Below are 21,975 nucleotides of genomic sequence, written 5' to 3' on the forward strand. Positions count from 1 at the left end.
CTTGTTTGGCACATGTATACCAACAATCTATCTTCAGGAGAGAGAAAAAGGATGCAACTACATACAAAGGATTTATAAAAGGTGAGATTTCTTGTGTTTTATTACATTTTAGTCACAATTATTGTCTGTGTTTTCTGTAACAATCTCATACAGAATAGAAATATAAATCTTTGTGGAACTTATTAACTGCTCACTCTCAGAGCATAACAGGACTCTGAATGAATGTATGAAATCAAGTCATTTCTAACATTTCTCAATTCTCTCAACATCTAATATTAAGCATCTCTTGATTCACTTATACATATTCCTTTTTAGAGTAGTTTAGAGTAGTTTAAATTAGTTAAATTAAACAAAAATACTAAAATGAAAGCTCAAAAAATTCCAGTTTACAGTTCTTTTGACTGTCAGTGTATTTACCATTAAAGCGAATTGTAAGACTATATAGCCTCAAGTAACCTCAAGTTAACAGTCCTTAGAACCAACTAAGAAGAAATATAACAGAGTCAGCGTAAATACTGTATTATACAGGGTGTCCAAAAAGTCAGGAACCAATGAAAATATGTTGAGCAAATATCTTAATCTGAATATGTTGAAGAAAATCCACAAAAACATGATACCATGGCAGAGAAAATGCACAAAGCATAAGGGTGAACACGTGGAGCATATGTTGTGAATAATTAATGCAAAATTATGTACATGTAGTTTTATGCTTGTTGGTTCCTGACTTTTCAGACACCCTGTATAGTGTATAGCTATATACTGTAATAATGTATTTTAATGCTACTTTTCTAATAATTCAATAAAATTGTCAACGTTCTAGCTTAAAATCATTTTCCACCTCACTATTGGAAAATGAAATTAAACTAACAGTTACTACTTGTAGCAATGCTACTGCAAGAAATCTGATCACTGACTGACTCACCCAGAGATATTTTAAAGAATAAAACGAATAGAATATGTTTTACTTTGACTAGTACCAAAAGATATAAACAAAGAGTGTTGGAAAGTAATACTACACTGTTAGTGATTTTTGGAAGGTTTGTACTATTTTATTTGACCATTTCTGTTTTAGAAGACGAGAATTACTATTTAGTCTAGGAAATTTTCAATAATTTTGACATTTAAAGGAAAAACAGGGAAAATAGCTAAATTCTGAGCAAAATTGTTGCAAATTTTACTAAAATGCTGTAAATTAGGTCATGTGAGATTATACTTATGTTCATAATGGTAATAAATGTAAGTATATCTTTACTTGAAAAACTGATAATAATGATCTTTAGGTGACCCTAAGTGCCACCTAGTGAATCCTAAGTGTGATCTGAGTCACGTCCAGCGAGTCTATCCATTATCTGCATGTCCTTCCTCTGTTTTGACACCTTTAGGTGATAGCTTATGTCAGATAGCCTGCAGACTGAGATGAAATGTGCTTTAATTAAGTCTTCAGTTGAGGAGATGTGAGAGTAGTAATGAGACAGGTTGGGGTGGTGAGAATGTCAGGTATCTGTACTTTTATAATTGCAAAGATTTGAAGTAAAGAAAGGTTTGTTATTACCAGTCTGGATTTGCTCAAAGTCATCCTAAAACATTCAACCAAGAATGATTTAGATAAAAAGTGAATTCTGACAAAAATACCTACTGAAAGTATGTGACAATTGGATGTTTAATGTAAGATTAATACATGTATTTATTCAATTTTTCATTCATTTTCCTTCTTTTTTTCCTGGTGGGGGTCGCAGTGGCAGCGCTCCAAGAAGGTCAACCCAGACTCCCTTACATTTATAATACATCACTATAGTAACTATATTGTTTCTATAATTAAAGAGAAATAAAATACAATTAAATATAATGTTAAAGTTTGAGTTGAATTTTAAACTCCAAAACAGTTAACCGAGTATACCTTTATGTATGCGGCAGTCAGAACAAACACTGCCAGAGGAATCTGGTTAATGTTCGCTGAAGTCCAGTGATTAGCTGCTGAGCTGTTAGCTGCTAGTTAGGTTACTAATTTCCAATTTCTCCCCATGAGGGTATGATGTATATTTGGCAGGTCTTTCATATGCATATGACTTGGTACCTATCGGGGTCAGCCTGTGTGGCCTGACCAACCGTTTTCAGCCGACACACAGTCAAAGAAGAAATAAGTATGTCTCTGCTTCTCTTACAGCATATTTAAATGTGATATTTTTTCAACTATGGCTGTGTTTAAAATGGTTAACATTAGTTAAACCATCCAAAAGCTCTGTATGTGGGCCCTGAGGTGATTTGCTGCAGCAGCAGTAACTTCTATGCAAATGAATGGTGAGCAGTGAAAATTAGCAATGTTTTTGTCATGCAGTAGTATCCTCTGAAGCATGATAATAGCTTGTGCGTCCCACCTTATTTATTGCCTTGTATGTCAGTAGGTTGTTAGGGATCTGGAAGCAGCCATTTTCTCTGTTAATAAATTTAATATTTTATAGTTTATATTTTCGTAGTCCGAAAATGTGATGAAAGTTTTAATAGATTAGCTTAGATGATAGTTAGGAATTAAATTAAAGCTGTGTGGTTTAGGAGTTAAAACTTTGCAGGCATGTCTGAGTCACTGCACCAGCAGCTCCAAAGCTTCAATAATTTTTATGAATATGCTTAATATCTTAATATCAACTTAAAGCCTGAGGAAAACATAATGGCTCACCAGCTAAATATATATTCACAGCTAACTTACCATCATTTTAAGGTCACAGTTTGCCAGCATGTAATTAAATCCCTGTATCCATCTATTTGTGAATAATTTTTCAAATAGTTGAGAAAAAAATCACTCAAGCCACACAAATTAAGATTCGAAAACAAATAAGTTAACAACGGGTAGCACTTTTTAGGCATTATCCCATTTCAGTGTTAGGTAGTTTGAAATTAATGGCATCCTAAATTAGACTATTGTCTCAAAATGTCACCCTTTTTGCATTCTTTAAAAGTTCATCCATCCAAGTTTTTTTCTCTGTTCAGTTTCCTTTAAACATGTCAAGTAACATTATTTGTCACAAACAATCTTTCCAGTTTGTATTATCTGCTCCCAGCTCACAGAATGTGGAGCCCCTGAAAAGACATGGTCATTTTTAAATATCTAATTATATATAAAACAAACTAGTTCAATATGAAGCCTCTTCTATGTCCTTTCGTAGGCTCTGTAATAAAGAGATTGGTTTACAACAGAAATGGTAGATCAATCCACAATGCATCCCTTTCACCTAAAACAAAACAAAACAAAAATGAGCAGCTCTATAGAATAATATATGGAGCGAAGCTGTATTGTTAACACTGTTAAATGAAAGAGTTTAAGATTAAACCTGTAATAACAACTCAGTTGGGGTAAAACATTGTTTCTTCAGTTTGCTTGCTTAATCAAAAAATGAGAACTTGGGTTACTCTTTTCTATCATTTTAAAAAACACAACATTGTGGAAATGAAAAATGGCAAGTGACATTAATCTCAGTGTAATCACTATCACACACTACTTGTATACAGTAAATATGAAAAAGATGAATATGCCTTTAGTGTGAATAAACTGTACAGATGCCTTTGAGAACAGAAACTGTATCAGTGGTTTTGAGACGAATGAGCAGAAATTGTGAATTATATGACTATATGGCAGAGGTATCATAGCACTGGGTTACGTTACAAATATCCCTTTTAGTCTTAACAATATCCTCCTGTTTTCTTCTATACATACAGACTGATGTCAGTAATATTCAAGACATGAGTTTCCCTTAAGCTTATTGTTCATGCTCTTTGTACTTATCTCTTGCATGCACTTGATTTATAAAGTACATGTGTGTTCTATGGAAATTTCAGTCATACATTGTGTTGTGCAGTGCTCAAAGGCAGAAAATTGTAATAATGTATTCAGTATGTTGTCTCAGTGTCTTGTTGCTCATCAAGGTTCACCCAGAAACACAGAATACAAATAGCTGTTTCTCTGGTATTAGTGCGTCTCCTCGTATTAACATCCTTTGTTTGTTCTCTATCCATTTTCATGCTGGCTTAAAGATTTATTCTCACTGAGTTATCTTCTAGCCATAACCTGGTTGTGTCAAATCTTCTGCCCCATTAAAAGCTTATAAATGCTATAATATGCTATAATATTTCAGTAAGCCCTAACTGCCCAACCACAAATACCTGATATTGATTCAATGTGCTAATCATAAAGCAGCTTTGTACTTCTAAGCTGTCAGTGCTTTACTAGAAATTTCTCTAGATTCTAACAATTCATGAGCAGTTTATTAAGACCAGAGATTAATTATTAACATAGTTTGTAAAATGTCTGCCAGCATAGTTTTAAATATTCACATGGTTCTTTACCTTGTTAAAAAACATTTCTTTATTGGTTTAAGTAAAAATATTTATTTAGAATTATTAACAACATAGATGTTAGCTCACAAAAAATAAATACTAATTTATTGTTGAGTGGAAATTTTGTGCCAAGTTTATAAAACATGAATGCAAATTTTAGTATATAAATCATAACACTTATAGCATTACCCTTACAGAAATCACACAAACTCCACATTAATTCATACACATGTGATTGTTTTGTTGTTGCTGATGTTGTTTTGTTTTGTTTATATTTTTTGTGGAATGTTATGTGATTTTTTTTGCTTGTTTGTTTTCATAAAGATTCGTTTGTTTTCACATGTGAGGGATTTTTTTTTGTTTGTTTGTTTGTTGTTGTTTTACAAATGATTCATTTATTTTCGTATGTGATTTTTTAAATTCACATTAGGTAATGTACTTGAGTTCACGTGTGCAATTTCAGGGCATATGTGAAATGCATGATGTTTTTCACGTGTGATCACGTTACTCACGTGGGAAAAATGATACATGGTCATGTGTGAAAAGTATGTGATTTTTACATAAGGGCATATCCACCCAGGAGCTCTAAGAAAGTGGCGCTAATGAAAGAAGTGCATTTGCTTAGGAAAGTGCCTGTGTGTACGCCATGCATTGTGTAAAGACTCGTCAGGATTTGTACTTTTTGCTCCGACATTCACAGTGTGTCCACATTTCTAAAGTAATAAAATCGGAGTCAGTTTAATGAACTGGTATAAAGGAGTCATATATGATATAGTGTAGTAATGCATTTTTCAGTGAAGCAGTCCTAACTGCTAAATGGTTTTAAGCTGGTATCAAATATAATTTGAGAAAATAATTTGTGCACTGTTAATATTTTCATATGTGAGGTGGCCTGTGAGAAACAGACTGGATTCTGAGGACTTGTTGCTGTGTGCATAATGATCTGATGTAAAATGATGTAAAATGTGGAGGCAACACATGTGCACACACAGACACACACACTGGAGCATTGATGCTAGTTTCAGTCTTTGCAGCATTTTGCTTATTAAAATAGGATATACTATATACTATTATTATAAATGTCCCTTAAAATTGCACCAAAAATTCATTCATAGCTAACATTCATTTTTTTACATTCATAAATCCATAAGGTCTTTATTTTTCTATGGCTGTTTAGCCAAGGCTTTTTGTCCCTACTATTATAAGGCACAGTTTAAAAGTTATCAAAAGTCCCTTTTGCTTGATTAGGCTAAATTTGTCTTTCCAGTAGTCCATTCAATTAGGCTGTGTGTCTTACACATCCTCTGTGTCTAGTTTGAGTATGTTCTGGCTTTGTAATGGAGATGGGGTTTTGTGGTGTCTCCTGTTTGCATCATTACAACAGTGGAAGTCTAGAACGAGTTATAGCTGCTCCTCTGACGTGAGAGGTTGGCTCGTTTGATTAAGTCTGTGTGCCTCTCTTCCTCAGTCTCAGTTTGCCAAGTCTCTGGTCCTCCTTTGTTGTTTGTCCATCTCTGTCTTTCCCTTGAGTCCTGGGAAAAGAAGGAACACAGTCAAACACAGTCACACAAGTGATGTTCTTGGTGTGTAACATAGATATATACATTATATGGCCAAATGTTTGTGGCCACCTGACCCGAATACTTGTATGTGCATTTTAGATTTAATTTCCAGATTTAGTCCCTTTGCTGTTATAATAAGCTCCACTCTTCTGGGAAGGCTTTCCACTAGATTTTGGAGTGTGGCTGCAGAGATTTGTGTTCATTCAGCCACAAGAGCATTAGTGAGGTCAGGCACTGATGTTGGATGAGGATCCTTGTGTGCAGTCAGAGTTCCAGTTCATCCTAAAGGTGTTCAGTGGGGTTGAGGTCAGGGCTCTGTGCAGGACACTCGAGTTCTTCCACTCCAACCTTCTCAAACCATGTCGTCATGGAGCTCGCGTTGTGCACAGGGGCATTGTCATGCTGGAACAGGTCTGGGCCCTCACTGGCCCGATGTGGACATATTTGCTGGGACCCAAGTGACCAGTCAAACAGGGTAATAATTGTTAGAACTTAATAATTATTACCCTGTTTGACTGGTCACTTGGGTCCCAGCAAATATAAACATAATATAACATAAATATAATAACTTTGATACTGATGGATTGTGATTTTCACTGTTGTAATGAAATTTTAAAAATTATGGATCCCCACAGTCCCCCTTTATAGTCCCTTAAATACAGTTTTATATCTATATATATATATATATATATATATATATATATATATGTGTGTGTGTGTGTGTGTGTGTGTGTGTGTGTGTGTGTCTATACAGAACATTTTTGCTATAAGTGTAGATAGTGTAGATATCATATTGATTCTCTTAAAATTCAGGGCAGTTAGATACTTTTCCTATAGCCTAGGTTTCGATCGCCCTCTGTTGAGAGTAAAAAGAATTACACAAATATTTAAATGCATATAGTATTTTACCACTGCCAAGGCAAATAATCATATGACTGACGTGACATAAGACCTAATAGGAAGTGCACAGTGTGGTTTGGGTTTGAGAATAGTCGCTGCACTCACCTCATGCGTTTGTGTATGATGGTGTCCTGCGAGGTGCAGTGTGTGTCCTATAGGAGTCTGAGCAGCTGATGAGCAGCCAGGATCAGCACGAGCAGTAGGCTTGGATATACTGTCCTAAAGGCCTGGGATAATCAAAGAAGAGCAGCTGTGTCAGTAGATGTCTCATTACCAGCAAAACATAAACCAGTGAGTGATGGACATGTACTGCGCATGCTTGCAAAATTCTTTCATAGAATCGAGATGTGTTTGTGTCTTGACTAGATGTTGACTTCGCTGCTGTTTTTTTTAACAGGACAAGTTACCTATAAGATCTTCTAAGAAATTGTCCTGCCATCCTATTTCCCTCTGAAATAAATACTATTTAATCTGAAGGGGAAAAATCTGTTCGAAATACACTGGAGGAGGCATCTTATAAACTTAAAATCCAGGACAGAAACCCTGTAAGGTATTTGATATTCCAGCTGATGTTACCACCTCTGATTGAATTTTATACCTTATGTACTTTGTTTATTTGTTTACCAAACCTATATTCTGTTTATGTTGCTGGTCTCATTATAAAAGCACTGCTTTGGCATGATTGTAAGGGTGGGGCAGGTGAGTTGGTAAATCATCTCATCATCTTATGTCTACTTCCATTTCTTTCATGTGTAATCTTGACAGATTGATAAAAACCTAATGAACACATTGACTTAATAAAAGAAATTGTCCTGCCTCTTAGGTTAACGGGATCCCCTGTTTAAAAAAACAAAACCCAATATTACTAATCACAGGCCTTTTTCTTCATAGAGTTTTGTGATACTGCAGGAGATGGGTGTCATCTACATGGTACTTACAGATAACACAGCTATCAAAATCTGAGTGTATTTAATGCTATTATCATCAAGCTTCAATGTAATTCTGGATATCCCAGTGATTAGTGCTGAAATCTTTATATTTAATACACTGTATTTAGATAATCAGATGTATTTCATGTATATATTTAGTTAAAAAAGCATTTATTACTGCTGGAAAAGGAAAAGAAATTCACGACATGAGACATCTTGAGTCCATTTAAAGCAAGAAAGAAGGAATGTAAGAAAATGCTTCTGTTGATAGAGTGCCACTCTACATAGCAGCACAGTGTAAACCATAAAATTTTGGTCTTAAAGCAGAGATCTGAAAGCAGTTGGTGTCTGAGAGCAAATAGATGAGTTGTTTACTTTGGCGAAAGAGATTAGCAGAGCTGTTTTTGTTATGGATCATTCTCCTGTACATGCTGGCTTAAGTACATGGAGAAGGCTCTGACTGGCAAAAGTGAATAGTTTTAGAGTGAGTTGCTTGTCAAGACTGTTGTTCCAACAGTAACTCTATAGGGTAGACTTAAAATGAATATCATCAGGCTAATGACGATCATAATCATATAATATAATAGGAATGTGACCCTCACAGTGTGCTATTCTGACCTTTATGGTGATTGCAACATGCTAGGAATTTGCCCTGTAGAGTTTTAGCATGGATTTACCTTTAGGGGTCTTTTTCCAACCTTAGTCCAGAGATATTTTTTTTAGATTCCCAGAATAAAAATATGAGGGGGACGTCAAGGGGAATTTATCCTAGGGATCTTTGAGAACTGATCGACCCACTGTCATAATTCAGAGTCATTGTTTAGTTTCCCAGCCTAAATGTGGCTATAAAGCAGATGAGGGAATTAAGATACTGTAGTTCTACGCTAATGAGAGCCATGTGTTTACAATTAGGTTCCTTTCAGTACAGGTCAGTAGTATCTGTACTGCCAATCCCACACAATCTGAAAAAAATTGCAAGATAACAACAACGTATCACAGATATTTGATGGGATTTATTACTACATTTATTACTGTATTACATTTATTGCTCTCTACAGGCATACATATAAGGAGATGAATATGCTTGAGCTTCCCCAGGCGCTCTGCAAATGTCAAAATATTTCACAACTTTTGTTATTCTGTGGTTTATTCACATATAACCATGACACATAAAAAGTCTGAGTATGCATTTCAGACACTGACCACATTACTTGGCTCACTGGGAGCTCAATTCAGTATTAAAGTCAAAGGTTCAAGTTTTTGGCAAGTTTCATCTGAAAAGGTTAGTTAACCCTCACAAATCAAAGAAACTCCTGCTACCCCTTTTAATAAGAATTCATAAGTTATTTTGGGTCTCAGACAAAAAACAGCACATTCACCCTTTTATATAGTTTTTACAATTGAGACAGGAAGACGGCATCTTCATCACATGGCTTTCTGACTCAAAATGGAGAAAGATAGTATAAATCAGTGGAAGGTTTTTGTACCTTGCTCGGGTAAGTGGACACCGTGGATTCAGTATCTGTTGGGCTTATATCCAATCCATCTTCAGATTCCTTTTCCCTAAAAAATATCTCCAGGTCTTCAGTGCTGCTGTTGCCTAGTTAGACAAGTGTAGTATAAAAATGCACCATTCTGTGCATTGTTGTGCAAAGTATACATGACATAAAAACTATCAAAACATTTCAGGTGTAGAAACAATATGTTCATAGTGAAAGATGGAACGGCGGTAGATAAAAATACGTACTGAAGAAAGTGTAGTCAAATGTGGCATTGTAGTCGTAATCTGGTAAAGGAGTAGAATCATATTCATACTCAGAGATGAGCTTAAATCCAGCTGTAAAGATAAAAGGTAAGATTTAGGGGGATTTTGAAACCTGTTTATGTAGTATCTGCTGAGAATAACTGAATAGTTCAGTGAAAGACTACAATTTATTTGTTAGAATTTCACATCAACATTATGTTTGCTTTCATTTTCCTAACAGCTTAAATCCTCCAGTACCTTATCCAGTAGCTTATTATTCAGTTATTCATCTTAAAGCATATTTTCAGTGAAACTGCAGTGAAAGTAGAAGGAAAGATACATAGTTAGTGAAAACTGGACCTATCTGGACCTATCACAAACATGTTCTTTTTAGTAAGAGGATCTTCAGTTCACCAGATGCAGCTGAACAGCATCTCATCATTTTTCACTCATTTAACACATTTCAACTATGTCTCCCAACTATAGAGTTGTAGTGGAATACTATAACTGGTAACCTGAGCTCTCTGTATCAGCCTCCTTATTACTGCCGTTTGTCAGTTATGTGAGTCTGATATATATCCTGACATGATATTTGTGCAGGTGTGGAATTACCGTTCTGTTGAAGAATGAATGAAGAGAAAACAATGGCAGCTGTCAAGAGTGTTTCTGTCAGGCCTCATAGTAAGCATGGTTATCTCATATCTCAGAAAGAAAAGGCCCTCAGTCTCCAGCATGACACCTTTTTGTAGCTCAAGTTCATGTAGCAATGGGCAGTGTGACAGCACACTATATGAAACTCTATTCAACGGGCAGTGGTGGATCATCACGGGTCATTTGAAATATTCCAACCAGAAGGTGTCCTGTTTCAGAAGTTCTTTTTAGAAAGTGTTTTAACATGACCCAACCCCCATGCCCAGATGGTCTCAAGTTTAATACGTTTGGGATGGAAGTTCTCATGGGATATTACATTATATGACACTAATGGGTCACCTCAGACCAAAGCAAGTTGGCTGATTCACAAACAGAGTAGGTTAGACTATATACAGACTGTGTACATGGTTATAAAAAAAGAAGAAGTTCCTCCTGCTGATTTTTTACAGAAACTGTTAAGGCCATGGTTGGCTTGTAGCCTTGAGATGTAGAGTATTTGTGCAGTTAGTGCTGAACCTTCTCTGTGTTTGGGTTCAAAAGTAAAGAAGATGAGAACTGACCCTGAGAAACCACTTCCTCATCCAGGGAAGGAGTTGAATAAATAATCTGTCCAGTTTGTCTTTTAGATCTAATTCATTTACACAGCTGCATGGTTGGTCCAAAGCAATGAAATTCAAGAACATTTCTTTAGGGAATATGGTAAATATTCACACAATAGAATAAAACTCCAGCGAGATCTCTTGATATTTCAAGCCATATCTGGATTCCTTGCTCTGATGTTTGGAAAATATTGGTGATGACTGGTGATTGTTAAAGCATTGTCTTTCATCACTTTAATTCATATTCACTCCCATTGGAACCTCAGTTTAATCCATGTTCTGGTTTGAATTTTCTATGACGCTGTAAACCACAGGACCCTGTGCAGTTAAGGCAGGTCATATATCCTGCAAAGTGGGCTGCAGTGCAGACACTGGTATGTGTCATTTACCAGATCTGGCCTTACAACAGATGGATTTTGCATTTCAAATCTCTAAGACATTGTTCTGTCCTGTGCTGAAGTTAAGAAATGGCCCATATGTTTTGGTCAATGGCAGGTTGCCAAGACCATTAGAGATTCTCCTCAGCCTGACTTATCTGTCTCATTATAAAACAGCCCTCGAGGAGCAAGGGATGAATGGGAAGCTCTCAGTGACTGCTCATTTTTGTACTAATAATATATCTGTTTAGCAGAAGCTAGAAAGAGTTTCACACAGTGCTTAGGTGTGACATCTGATAAGACTCCCTACAAGCTATGAGCTAAAAGATAGCGTAGTTTTACATGCTACCCCATGCCATGAACTAGCCATTATACTCTCTAATAGCATGAGAGCCAAGGGTGAAACAGGGCTGAGAGCTATTACCAGGCTCTACACCAATATACAATTAGGATAATAAACAGCATGGAGCTAAATGCTGTAAGATGTGAGGCAAGTGTCTAGCCAATCTGTGAGTATGTGGTGTTTATTTAAATGTAGCAGGGTAAGACAGCCACCTGCTATTAATTTTAGTGTTCTTGTATGAGACAACATTGGGAATAAGGTCTTATGCTTCAACGTTCATGACCCCTGTCAATCAATTCAGTAATTTCACAAAATTTTCAGTTTTCCTACTCAAACAATGGAGTTACAATACCAAGGCCATATTTTAGTTTCTGTGGGTTAACTGTTTTAGGGTGAATGCACTTACGGAAATTCCTTTAAAGATCCTCCCCCACTAGGAGAATTAACTGAGCAGTATTCTGTCACAGTGATATCCAATCATGAGCAATTATTTTACCCCATGTGTATGTTTTAACTGTCTGCTTCCACTTCCCTCCTTCTCTGTGCATCATTAGGGCCGACCAAGATTTGTGAGAGTTTGAGAAAAAATTCCAATGTCTACCAGTTCCACATATTGTTTAGCCTCTGGATGTGAAACCACATGCAGGGCATATAAATCAAAATGAAGACAGTCACAATTACCAAGAAAACAGCTGGAACTGGTGAAATCTAAAAAAGGAGAAGGAAGCCATGCCCTGAGAAACACATTTGAAAAGGAAGGAATGCAAACATATCTTCATAATATCTTTCTAAAGCTGCAGGGTTTTTTGCCTTCAAATGGGAATTAAGAGTAAAACCATGGTCACCTACAGAGCTCATGTAATTTGATGCCAGTAAAGTTTCCCAGACTTTACCAGGTTATCTTCTAAACATGTCAAAACAAACAAGAGAGGTTATGAGCATGATGATAAGGTGAGATAACATCTACCAAATAAATTCCGTTATATACTAAATATTCCTTTATCTCTTCATGCAAGCCTTCATGCACACCTCAGGAGGTTTAATCTGACATTAACTAATTACAGACAATAAATAAGTATTATATAAGTATTATATCTTAAATATGAATTTTCCTTCAGTTATGCAATTAAATGTGTTTTGAAAACATGATGTCATGTCACATACTGGATAATACAGGTTCACTAGTGTGAATCAAGGGTGTTTGTTAAACTGAGGCTATCGTTAGCTACGTGCTGTTGAGCTAGCACATGCCAAGACACGTCAGTATGAGAAAATGTAAAGTCATCCAAAAGGGTAGACAACAGCAAAAACTCTCACAGGTTAAAACCTGCCTCCAAAAGACTCCAAAGCTCAGGCTTTTTTCATGTTATATTTAAGGATGGTTGATAAATGGTATGCCATTACTGCAAATTTGGTCTAAAACTACATTTAAAGTGGCATAAAAACTTTAAATATGGAATATAATTAACTTATATGTATAACAGCAGAAAAGGCATGGTTGTTATGCATAGTTATACATTTCCTTATCTCTTTTGTATAGATGAATTCAGAAAATAACCCTGCTTCTGGCACAACCATAAACCATAAAACCAAAAACGAATAACCATATACACATTACTTGGTTTCTATAAATAAAGACTCATCTTGAAGATGAAAAACATTCCAGCTTTCTCTCCTCATCCCTATCTGGGTTAAATTGCGTGACAGTCACATATGTACAGAAACAGATTAATGATTCACTTCCCATATGCTGCTGAAACCTTGTTTCTCATTGCCTGTTTAGACATGCATGAGGGCGCTGTGGTGCGGGCGACAAGTTCTTCTGCTTTTTGTGGGGTCCTGTGACTAAGAATTGAGAGACCTGCCAGAGCTGTGCACGACAGAGGCGCTCAACAAAAAGCAGCTGTGCATCGGGATTATGTCGCCCTCGTGATTGTTCTAACCCTGGGGCCGTCTCTCATGCCTGAGAAACCGCATTGCACAGACAGACAACACGCTTTCATATAATCTGTCTGGAAGCCCTGAAGTTTGTATCTTTTCCCCTGGGTATTTCCATATCTAAAGAGCATTCTGAAATTTCAGTCAAGTGCTTAATATGCTTTGAATGAAAGCAAACAATTACTCAACATCATCTGTTTGGTTAATTTTCCCTTATTGCCTGTTATTGTTTTTTTTCTCAATTAAGATCTATTTTTGGAGCAAAAAAATGGATGATTCAAGGGAAATGATTTAATCGTATTTCTTCCCTTCATTTTTCTACACTTTCCTCCGGCAGTAAACTTCCTTATGCTTCTGCTCTTCAAAATGTACCTCACTATTGTGTGCTGAGATCACAAAATGAACATCTTTATAACATTCCCACACAATTTCTGTTTCATTTCAAAATTCAAGACAAGATAAACGGTAGTCCATGTGGTTTTGATAATTAAGCAGTTGTTTAAAAAAAAAAGGCAAAAAAACAAAAAACCCTCTGAAAACAAATGATCTCACCTTGAACACAGGGGATCTGTCCCATTCAATACTCCCACTTGTTAAACAGCTCTGTCCTAAACAAAAACATGTGCAACCATTTGCTCTAATCCTCAACCCGGATCACATTGTCCATGTCCTAATGCACTTCCCAAACATGCACTTGTCCTCCAGCAAGTACCTTCAGCCCTTCAGCATGCACATGTGGACTAAACCATGCATGTATTCTTTTACAGCACCCAACAAGACCTAACAAGAATACGAAGTATGTTCTGAAATGCATATGCATTCATCTTCTCTCTCTTACTCACTTTCCTCACTTTCTGTCTTTTTCACTCTCTCTCTCATGTATACATGTATATGTACACACACACACCACATACACACACTTACAGTCACTTTACTGTAATACTCACCACAGCAGAGTGGCAGGAGCATCAAGGACCCTGCCAAGCACACAGCTAGCAAGCAGTGATGAAGTAATCTGAGCATGTTGCTCTTCCTGGAGTCTGTATGTGTGTAGCAGCCTCCACACTGTGCCTCTGAATTACTGCACCCTGCGAGCATGTAAGTGTGGAGGAAACGGCCAAGTGAAGGGGGTGGGAGAAAGAGAGAGGGGGAGGGAACTCATCCAGCTTTGCCTGGAAGCCATAGTTATGGCCAAAATAATGCTTTCCCTTTTTTTAATATGTTATCACATTGAATGCCACAAAAACTGCATAATCTGATTTCTGCCCAATCTCATGCATTTAGGTAAACATTTTTGCAGATAAGATTATTTCTATTTAGGGTCCACGGATTTAGGGGGAATTAGATCTAATGAGCTGACCTTGGCTCAGGACTGAAGGTCTGAGATCCCACAGAGAGGTCACTGGGCCTTTTCTCAAGTCAGTATATATAAATGTCATGGAAACAACCAAGATATATTGTAGCTGTTGTTTGACGAATGGTCTTTATCATGGTATGTCCGTTTGTAAGTAGAATGTGGGAAAGTGTTTTAAATATGCTGGTAAAAACAGGGTAGTTGTTGAGTAGATATGAGGCACTGGCATGAAAATACTGAAAATAAAGTTGTGACTGTAAATGCTTGTGATTGGTGACACAAGTGACTACACTCAAGTACACTTCAAAAAGGATAATTTCCAGATTTTGTAGGATATAAAAGTTATTAATATTTGAGCAATTCAATATACTTGAGGCTTTTTGGCCCTAAAGACTTTTTTTTTTAAATATACCAAGTAACAGATGTTTTTCAGCCCTAGAAAGGAGAGGCGGGATCTTTGAGCTCCTCATCCTTTCTACTCCACATGGGGCTGGAGGAGAAGTGAAAGGTATTAACATGTATTTCAGCAGCTGGACAGGCCATGGAGCTGGGGGTGTGGGAGAGTGGAAATGAATGAAATGAATGAATATTCCTCCCCCCCTGACTCAGCCTTTCTCAGTTATCCTTGCAGCACTGACCAGGCTTATTCTCCACTGCCTGTTTTGAGTCAGAGGGACCTGGCTAAGTTCCCCTCCTCCATAGCCCCCAGCTGTGTGAACTGGACCGTGGGAGTGTGTGGGTGACTGGCAAAGACAGTGCACACATTAGGCAGAGCGTATGCCTTGTAGGTCCATATTTCCTGTCTTACTATCCATAGCCTCTCACTACGCCCTTGACTTGTAGTGAAATCAGAAACGCTTCCAGAAAAAAATAGAGTAAAACATCAGAAAAAGCCACAGAGGGTGGCCGCTGCCCACAAGGGTCACGGAGAGTAAATGGGCATGCTACCAACATCCTTCAGGGCACAATCTGTGTATACGATTGGTTTTTTTTGTTAAGTAGGCTGAGGTTTGTTTGAGAAGGAGAACTCTCCAATGACATCATTCATCATAACCCACTCTCGCCCTCTTCTTAGGCTGTATTGTCTGTGTGCAGAATACACCTTAGCCCCAGGGATTAGATTTGATTCATTGTGGTTTGTCTTGATGGAGGGTAAGGTTTGGCAGAGTTGATCACAAAGCTTCTTTTTAAGGTTCATAGACTCAAGTCCCAAACATTGTTTAAGAAAGCATGATCTTCTTAAAAACATACTATTGCTGCCCAACCCCTTTGCTGGGAACAGTTTAGGCATGTTTATTGCTTGCCATATTTTGAGGATCAAAGAAGATTATAACATTGATGGTGGGTCACAATATTTTTCATTTTTCTGTATTATAGTGTTTCATAGGCATTCAACACTCACAACTGACACCCCTTTGACTGCCTTAAAAGGAGTGAATTGGAATGCGCATGCCCGCTACCCGCCTGGTTGCCAATTTGATAAGTGGACATGGGCCACAAGTTTAGACAATTCTGGCTAAGAGAGAAGATGGAGATGTAAGCCTGCACACATATTCAGGGCACTCGAATAAAGCACAATACAGTCAACAAGTCTGAGTCATAAGTGTACTAAGCTACAGCCATTATGTAGTCTTTCTCCAAGCCTCTATTCACATGAAGTAGGCTTTATAGTCACTGGAGTGTTTTAATGCTTCCAAGTGGTTTTTTTTTTTTTTTTTTTTTTTTGTTCGTTTGTTTGTTTTTTAGCATTTTCTTTTTTTCTACCACTGCATCTCTTATGCACAAAGTATTTATTTTTAATTTAAACAATTTACACTACATATTCCAGCTGGTCCTGGTACATGCAAATAACAGTCACACAGTTTGCATCACAATTAATTGAGATTTTGACATGATTCTGTCAAAGATGTATATTTTTCATTTTCTCAAATGACGTCCTTTGAGAATATTTATGTTACTTTGAGGGTTTCCTATTTCCAAAGTCATAATTCTGCTGTCTAGCTCTGTAACCCACATGTAAGCTCCAGATCCAAACATAAGATACAAAATATTAATATTTGTAAGGACAAGCATTTGTAAGGATAATGAAGGAACAAAAACTTTATAAAAACAAGTTTTGAAAAAATATGTGTAATATAAAAAGTGAACATAACGAAGTTAACAGAGGTAAGAAGACTGAAGGATAGTGACTATAACTATATTATTCTATACTATACAATTATGTTTTAATATCTAAAAATAAAAGATAAGGACAATAGGAAGACCAGAAGTTAGGGAATCTAACTAGGTAGCAGAGAGTCAGTGAGAATATAACGTAACCCCTTCTCTCTGGAGGTGCATGTGAGTGGGATGTGAGCAATTCTCCCACTGCCTCTGCTTGGGCAAACGAGCAGATTTAGCCGGGTGTGTGGACGTGAGAACAGGGACGGGGGAGCCCTGAGGGTCCCATGAGGCCTGTGGGATGCACTCAGAGTAAAGGAGGATGAATCTGCCACACTGACTATGAGGCTCCTACAGCACACAGACCAGTGGAAAAGTGTTTGTGAATGTTCACCGCAGAGCATTTGCATGGAATCTTGGCTCACATCCAGAAGCTGTTTTTTTAAAGCTGTTTTTTTTTACACTGTATGTGCAGCGATGTTAAAGTTTTCCAAATCATGAACATAGAGTAGAACTACATTTCCAAATGTTTTCAGTATGTGCCTTTTCATGGTCAGAAAGTCATTTCAGTAAAAGGTGTGTCAAAGAACATATGGTTTCTTAAGTCATACAGGATTAAATGCCAGAGGCTTGAAAGCTGTGAGGAAATAATTATAAAATTTGATGTAATATAAGAACAAAATGAAAATGGTAGGGAGCACATCTCACACCTGCTATTTGTTAAAATATCATTCAACGAAAGCATTAAATAAAGCAATCTAGCAAGATATGCAGACTGCGTTTACACCAACATCTGCATATACCACATCTAATGCTATTATTGGGAGATTTTTTTCAAGTAATAAGAATAGCTGTTTTATTGCATCTCAGTTTAATGGCCAAGGCAACCACAGCTGCGGGGAAATCAGTAAGGAGTTCTGTAGAAGTCTATAGAGGTTTAAAGAATGTTGCTCCACATTTGAATCTGCTAAACATATGTAAATGCACAGATCTCATCATGTTTTCTCAGACAACATATGATGAAGATCATCAACTTCAGATTGTTTTCAAATGTATTGCAATATCAGGTATCTTGTTTGGTTTCGAGAGTAAATTCTAATTCTACTTATTTTGTATTATAAAAGCAGTCTATTAAAGCAGAAAATGTGGTGTCCCTATCTTATGTCAGTTTATTCAGTCCATAGGGAGCTATAGTGTAAGAGGCCCCATAGGCAGAGGCCCATGATCCTCTACCTGCAAGATCTCTGGTTCACACAAGCTCTCTCAGGAAATGAGGTCATTAAGATAACTGTCCATTAGTGGGGAAGCAGAGAAGCACATTCACAGTTATAATTTTTTTTTTTAAACTTAACATCTCACATAGTAGAAAGGCTGAAACCAATTGTGCCTGTTAATTTGTAAATAATGAATTAATTTCCAGACTAGTTTTTAAGTCTGTTTCTATGAAATATTATTCATGTAATTTAGTTACACAAAGAGAATATGAGCACTGTAAAGGTATTACCTCCTATGCCTATTACAGATCAGAGTGAAATACTCTACATGGTATGGTTCATGTAAGAAAGGTGATTTGAATGGAGAGAACTTGAGCTGCTTTTCCTGCTGGTTCACAGGGAAACACTATTAAAATGCTTTGAATACCCTTCTAGCTAATAGACTATAATGGGAGACTACAGAGAAGCAGGTTTTCATTTCGTAAATCTTGTGGATCTTATAAATTTTACCTTTTACCTTAACCTAATAATACACTTTCATTTAAATTTTTAATCCTACATAAATACTATATCTTGATAGGAAACTATGTAATAGCTCACATCCTTCTTTTCCCTGTAGGAGGTATTACAATGTCCCGTCCATGTGCTTAATGGCTGTGATCCAATCCATGGTCCCCTGCTATTTGTAAATCACGGGCACTGTGAGAATAACCATCCCGAGAATCCTAAGAAAACTAAGGACGGTGTCTTCTGAGACTGCTTTATGCATGACCCTGTATCCATACTCCCAGAGCATGGAGTCTATACTAACGAAATGTAAAAAAAAAAAAAAAAAAGAAAGAAAGAAAGAAAGAAACAAAGAAAAGAAAAAAGAAACAGGAAAGGAAAACAGTGCATTCACATGTGCTCTTGTAACTCTATTTTCCCTTTTTTTTTTCTTCTATTAATAGCCAGCAGTAGTGTGATGGTTTGGGAATGATGTAGTAGATGTAGAAATGTACATACAATGTAGTGAATATAAAAATTATTTTATATTATTATGTTAACTTTATATACAATTATTTATATTGTTGTTGCTGTTCACACCCCAAATATTCCAGTCTAACACTTTGTTTCATCATGATCCAACAGGAAATATCCAACATAATGCTCCTCTTTTGTTGAGTGCTGTCCAGTTTCAGACTTTCCATGTTGAGTCCTTAAGGCAGCTTTAGCAGATGAGTGAAACCTATTGAAAGATGATTAATTAGATTTGATTTATTTGAATATCTTGAGGGCAGAAATAGCCTTTAAACAAGACAAGAACTTTTTAATCAACGTTTTGTATATGTGCAGTAGACATTTTCCTGCAGTAGAAGGACATCAAAAAAGACAAAGGAAAAAAAAGAAAAAAGAAGAAAAACTAGGCATTTCCTGTAGGGAAAGAGCAGAAATACTAACAGTTCTAACAGCAGGATAATATATCCCCCTTTGCTATTCGTAGAGTGCTCATAGTTTAATGTGCATATACATGTATATATTTGCCTATTTGAAAGAATGGTTAATGTTAAAACTCTGACTGTACATTTAAATTTTCTTTATTATAGCGTGACATAATGTTAGACTGTAGGAAAAAGAAACCATTCTATAACTAGGCGGTGAAAAGATGTTTTGGTAACAGGATCTCTTTTTTTTCTTTTAAAAAATATGTGTGCATAATATCTCCACATATTTCTTTACTCACCTTTAAGGTACGTGGTATGTCACAATTATTTTGGTCCATTAAAAGACCCTGGCTCTGATTTTATCAGGGAAACTCACCCTCATCTCTGACTAGAGACTTCATTTACAGGTTCTGAAGCGTTTACATGAGGATGTAATATAAGCCGGGATTAAGCAGAGGATGTGTGGGTTTACTCCCTAAATGGAAAGATTCTGATCTTCCAGAACCGTCATGCCCATGTAAATCTTGATAAATGATCCAGTGCTGGATGTATAGCAAAGCTTTATCTTCAAGATTAGTTGTCCAACACTGAAAATAGTCTTTTTTTCAACTGCTTTTTAGTGGAGTTCTGATCTGGGAAGAATCAGATACAGTATGTGTTGCCAAAATGATATAAATGCAATAAATGTTGAGTTCCTAAAGCACACTTACAAAAGACCAAAAATATGTAGGACAGATTTTGGCCTATGTATAACTGAATATCATGTTATGGGTATCTTTGCTAAGGCCATTCGAAACATATCCAAGTTCCCCTTTGAAAGAGTATTTACACACACACACACACACACCCTAATATATATATACATACAGACAGTGAAGATGAACTGCTGTAATCTGAAATATTTACACATATCAGCAGACAGAGAGTTTGAAAGATTTGCCTGTCTATAAACTGTATTCTTGGATGACCTCAGCCTAGCAGTGTAGACTGTGTTCATAATGTGTTCATTCACAGTCTGCAAGCCCATGGAAAACAAAAGCATCCCTGGGCCATTTCCACCACAGGAAAGAAGTCTTCCTCTTTGGCTATGCCATCTGTGGGAGGATGAATGAACAGTGCTGGAGCCATGCCTTGAGTCCACTGAGCTAAAACTGCAGGAATATTAACGGAATCCAAGAGAACCCAACATGGAAGGTGTGTCACACATCACCACAGCTTTCAGTGGTCTGTGTTATAATAAAAAAAAAAACAGTTATAAGACAATCACACCCATACTGTTTAATATTGGCCAACCTGTAAACCAAGAAGGGAGAATTTAGAAGGGATAAAATTATTTGTCTCTTTCTCATTCTACTGTTTTTTTCTCTTTTTGCTGCTGACCATCTGCAAGGTTTTAAGGCTTATCATATCACACTCCTGGATCATCTGTGATGACAATCGGCTTTCACTAATTCTGAAAATTAAAAGAACACTTCTGGGGATAAAGTCAGGTTAAAATCCTGTTTACAGCATTGGTGGATCTATATGTTTTATGTCTGGTGATAGAGGAGAGGTAAAAGGGAGTAGCAGAGAGTTTTACAAATTTATAGCATTTAGCAGATGCACATATCCAGAGATAGTTACAGAAGTTGAAGGAGAAGCTTTAAAGTCTTCATCAAAAATATATCCTCAGGGTCTAAGAATACCAGTAAGCTAAAACCCTGTTAGAAAAGAGTTAGTACAACAAGTTGGTACAACATCAAATTAGAGAACAAGTTTAAGCATTTTGTGTGTGTGTGTGTGTGTGTGTTTAATGGATTTACTACTCAGTTAAGTGTTCAGTGAAGAGGTAGGTCTTCAGTCTTTGTTTGAAAAGTGACAGTGATTCATTCAGGAAGCCAGGTGGAGTTCATTCCACCACCTGGGGGCCCAGACAGAAGAGTCTTGATACATGTCTTCCTTGTGTCTTGAGGGATGATGGGTCAAGTCAAGCCATGCAAGAAGCTTGAAGGAAACATGATGCAGAGTGGGGCTTGATAAGTGCCTTCAGGTAGGTGGAGGCTGGTCCTTTTTTTTTTTTTTTTTTTAAATGGGGTGATGTGGAAGAACTGGGGAAGATTGAAAGAAAGCAATACAGTTGCATTCTGAAGTGTTGTAGCATAGGTCTGATGGCACACAGGAGAAGATCTGGCAGTAGAGTGTTGCAGTAGTCCAATTTTGAGATGACAAGGGACTGAAAAAGCACTTGAGTGGCTTCCATGGAGAGAAAAGGCCAGACCCTGCTCAAAGAAGAAAGCTACAGGACTGTGTCAGTTAAGCAACATAAGGAATCACAGTTTGTTGCCCAGAAGGTTTGGTGCGTTGTGTGACCCAAGATTTTCCAGGGATATCACAAGCTCTTTACAGGATGCATTTTCAGGGATATGCAGCAGCTCAGTCATGCTGAAATTTAATTTCAGTTGAATGGATGCC

General features: G+C 36.9%; 1 protein-coding gene across 1 annotated transcript; it reads right to left on the reverse strand.

The window, feature by feature from the left end:
- Positions 1–4,412: 4,412 nt before the first annotated feature.
- Positions 4,413–14,474, reverse strand: si:ch211-191i18.2 (uncharacterized protein LOC564095 homolog). The gene is made up of 5 exons (XM_053228711.1): positions 14,320–14,474; positions 9,468–9,557; positions 9,208–9,320; positions 6,897–7,018; positions 4,413–5,861 (listed from the first exon to the last, which is right to left on the reverse strand). Exons 1-4 carry the CDS (start codon positions 14,468–14,470, stop codon positions 6,944–6,946), a joined length of 429 nt encoding a protein of 142 aa, XP_053084686.1. The 5' UTR covers positions 14,471–14,474; the 3' UTR covers positions 4,413–5,861; positions 6,897–6,943.
- Between the last annotated feature and the right edge of the window lie 7,501 nt (positions 14,475–21,975).

Source organism: Pangasianodon hypophthalmus, chromosome 23 (assembly GCF_027358585.1).
Source record: "Pangasianodon hypophthalmus isolate fPanHyp1 chromosome 23, fPanHyp1.pri, whole genome shotgun sequence".
Lineage (NCBI taxonomy): Eukaryota > Metazoa > Chordata > Actinopteri > Siluriformes > Pangasiidae > Pangasianodon > Pangasianodon hypophthalmus.

Bases quoted from the DNA above. Each gene is read 5' to 3' on its own strand.
- si:ch211-191i18.2 (XM_053228711.1), bottom strand. From the start codon at position 14,470: ATGCTCGCAGGGTGCAGTAATTCAGAGGCACAGTGTGGAGGCTGCTAC. The intron at 9,321-9,467 runs GTACGTATTTTT...TTGTCTAACTAG, and splicing joins ATTTGACTACACTTTCTTCA to GCAACAGCAGCACTGAAGAC. The intron at 7,019-9,207 runs GTACAAAAACCT...TGATTATCCCAG, and splicing joins TGTCCACTTACCCGAGCAAG to GCCTTTAGGACAGTATATCC.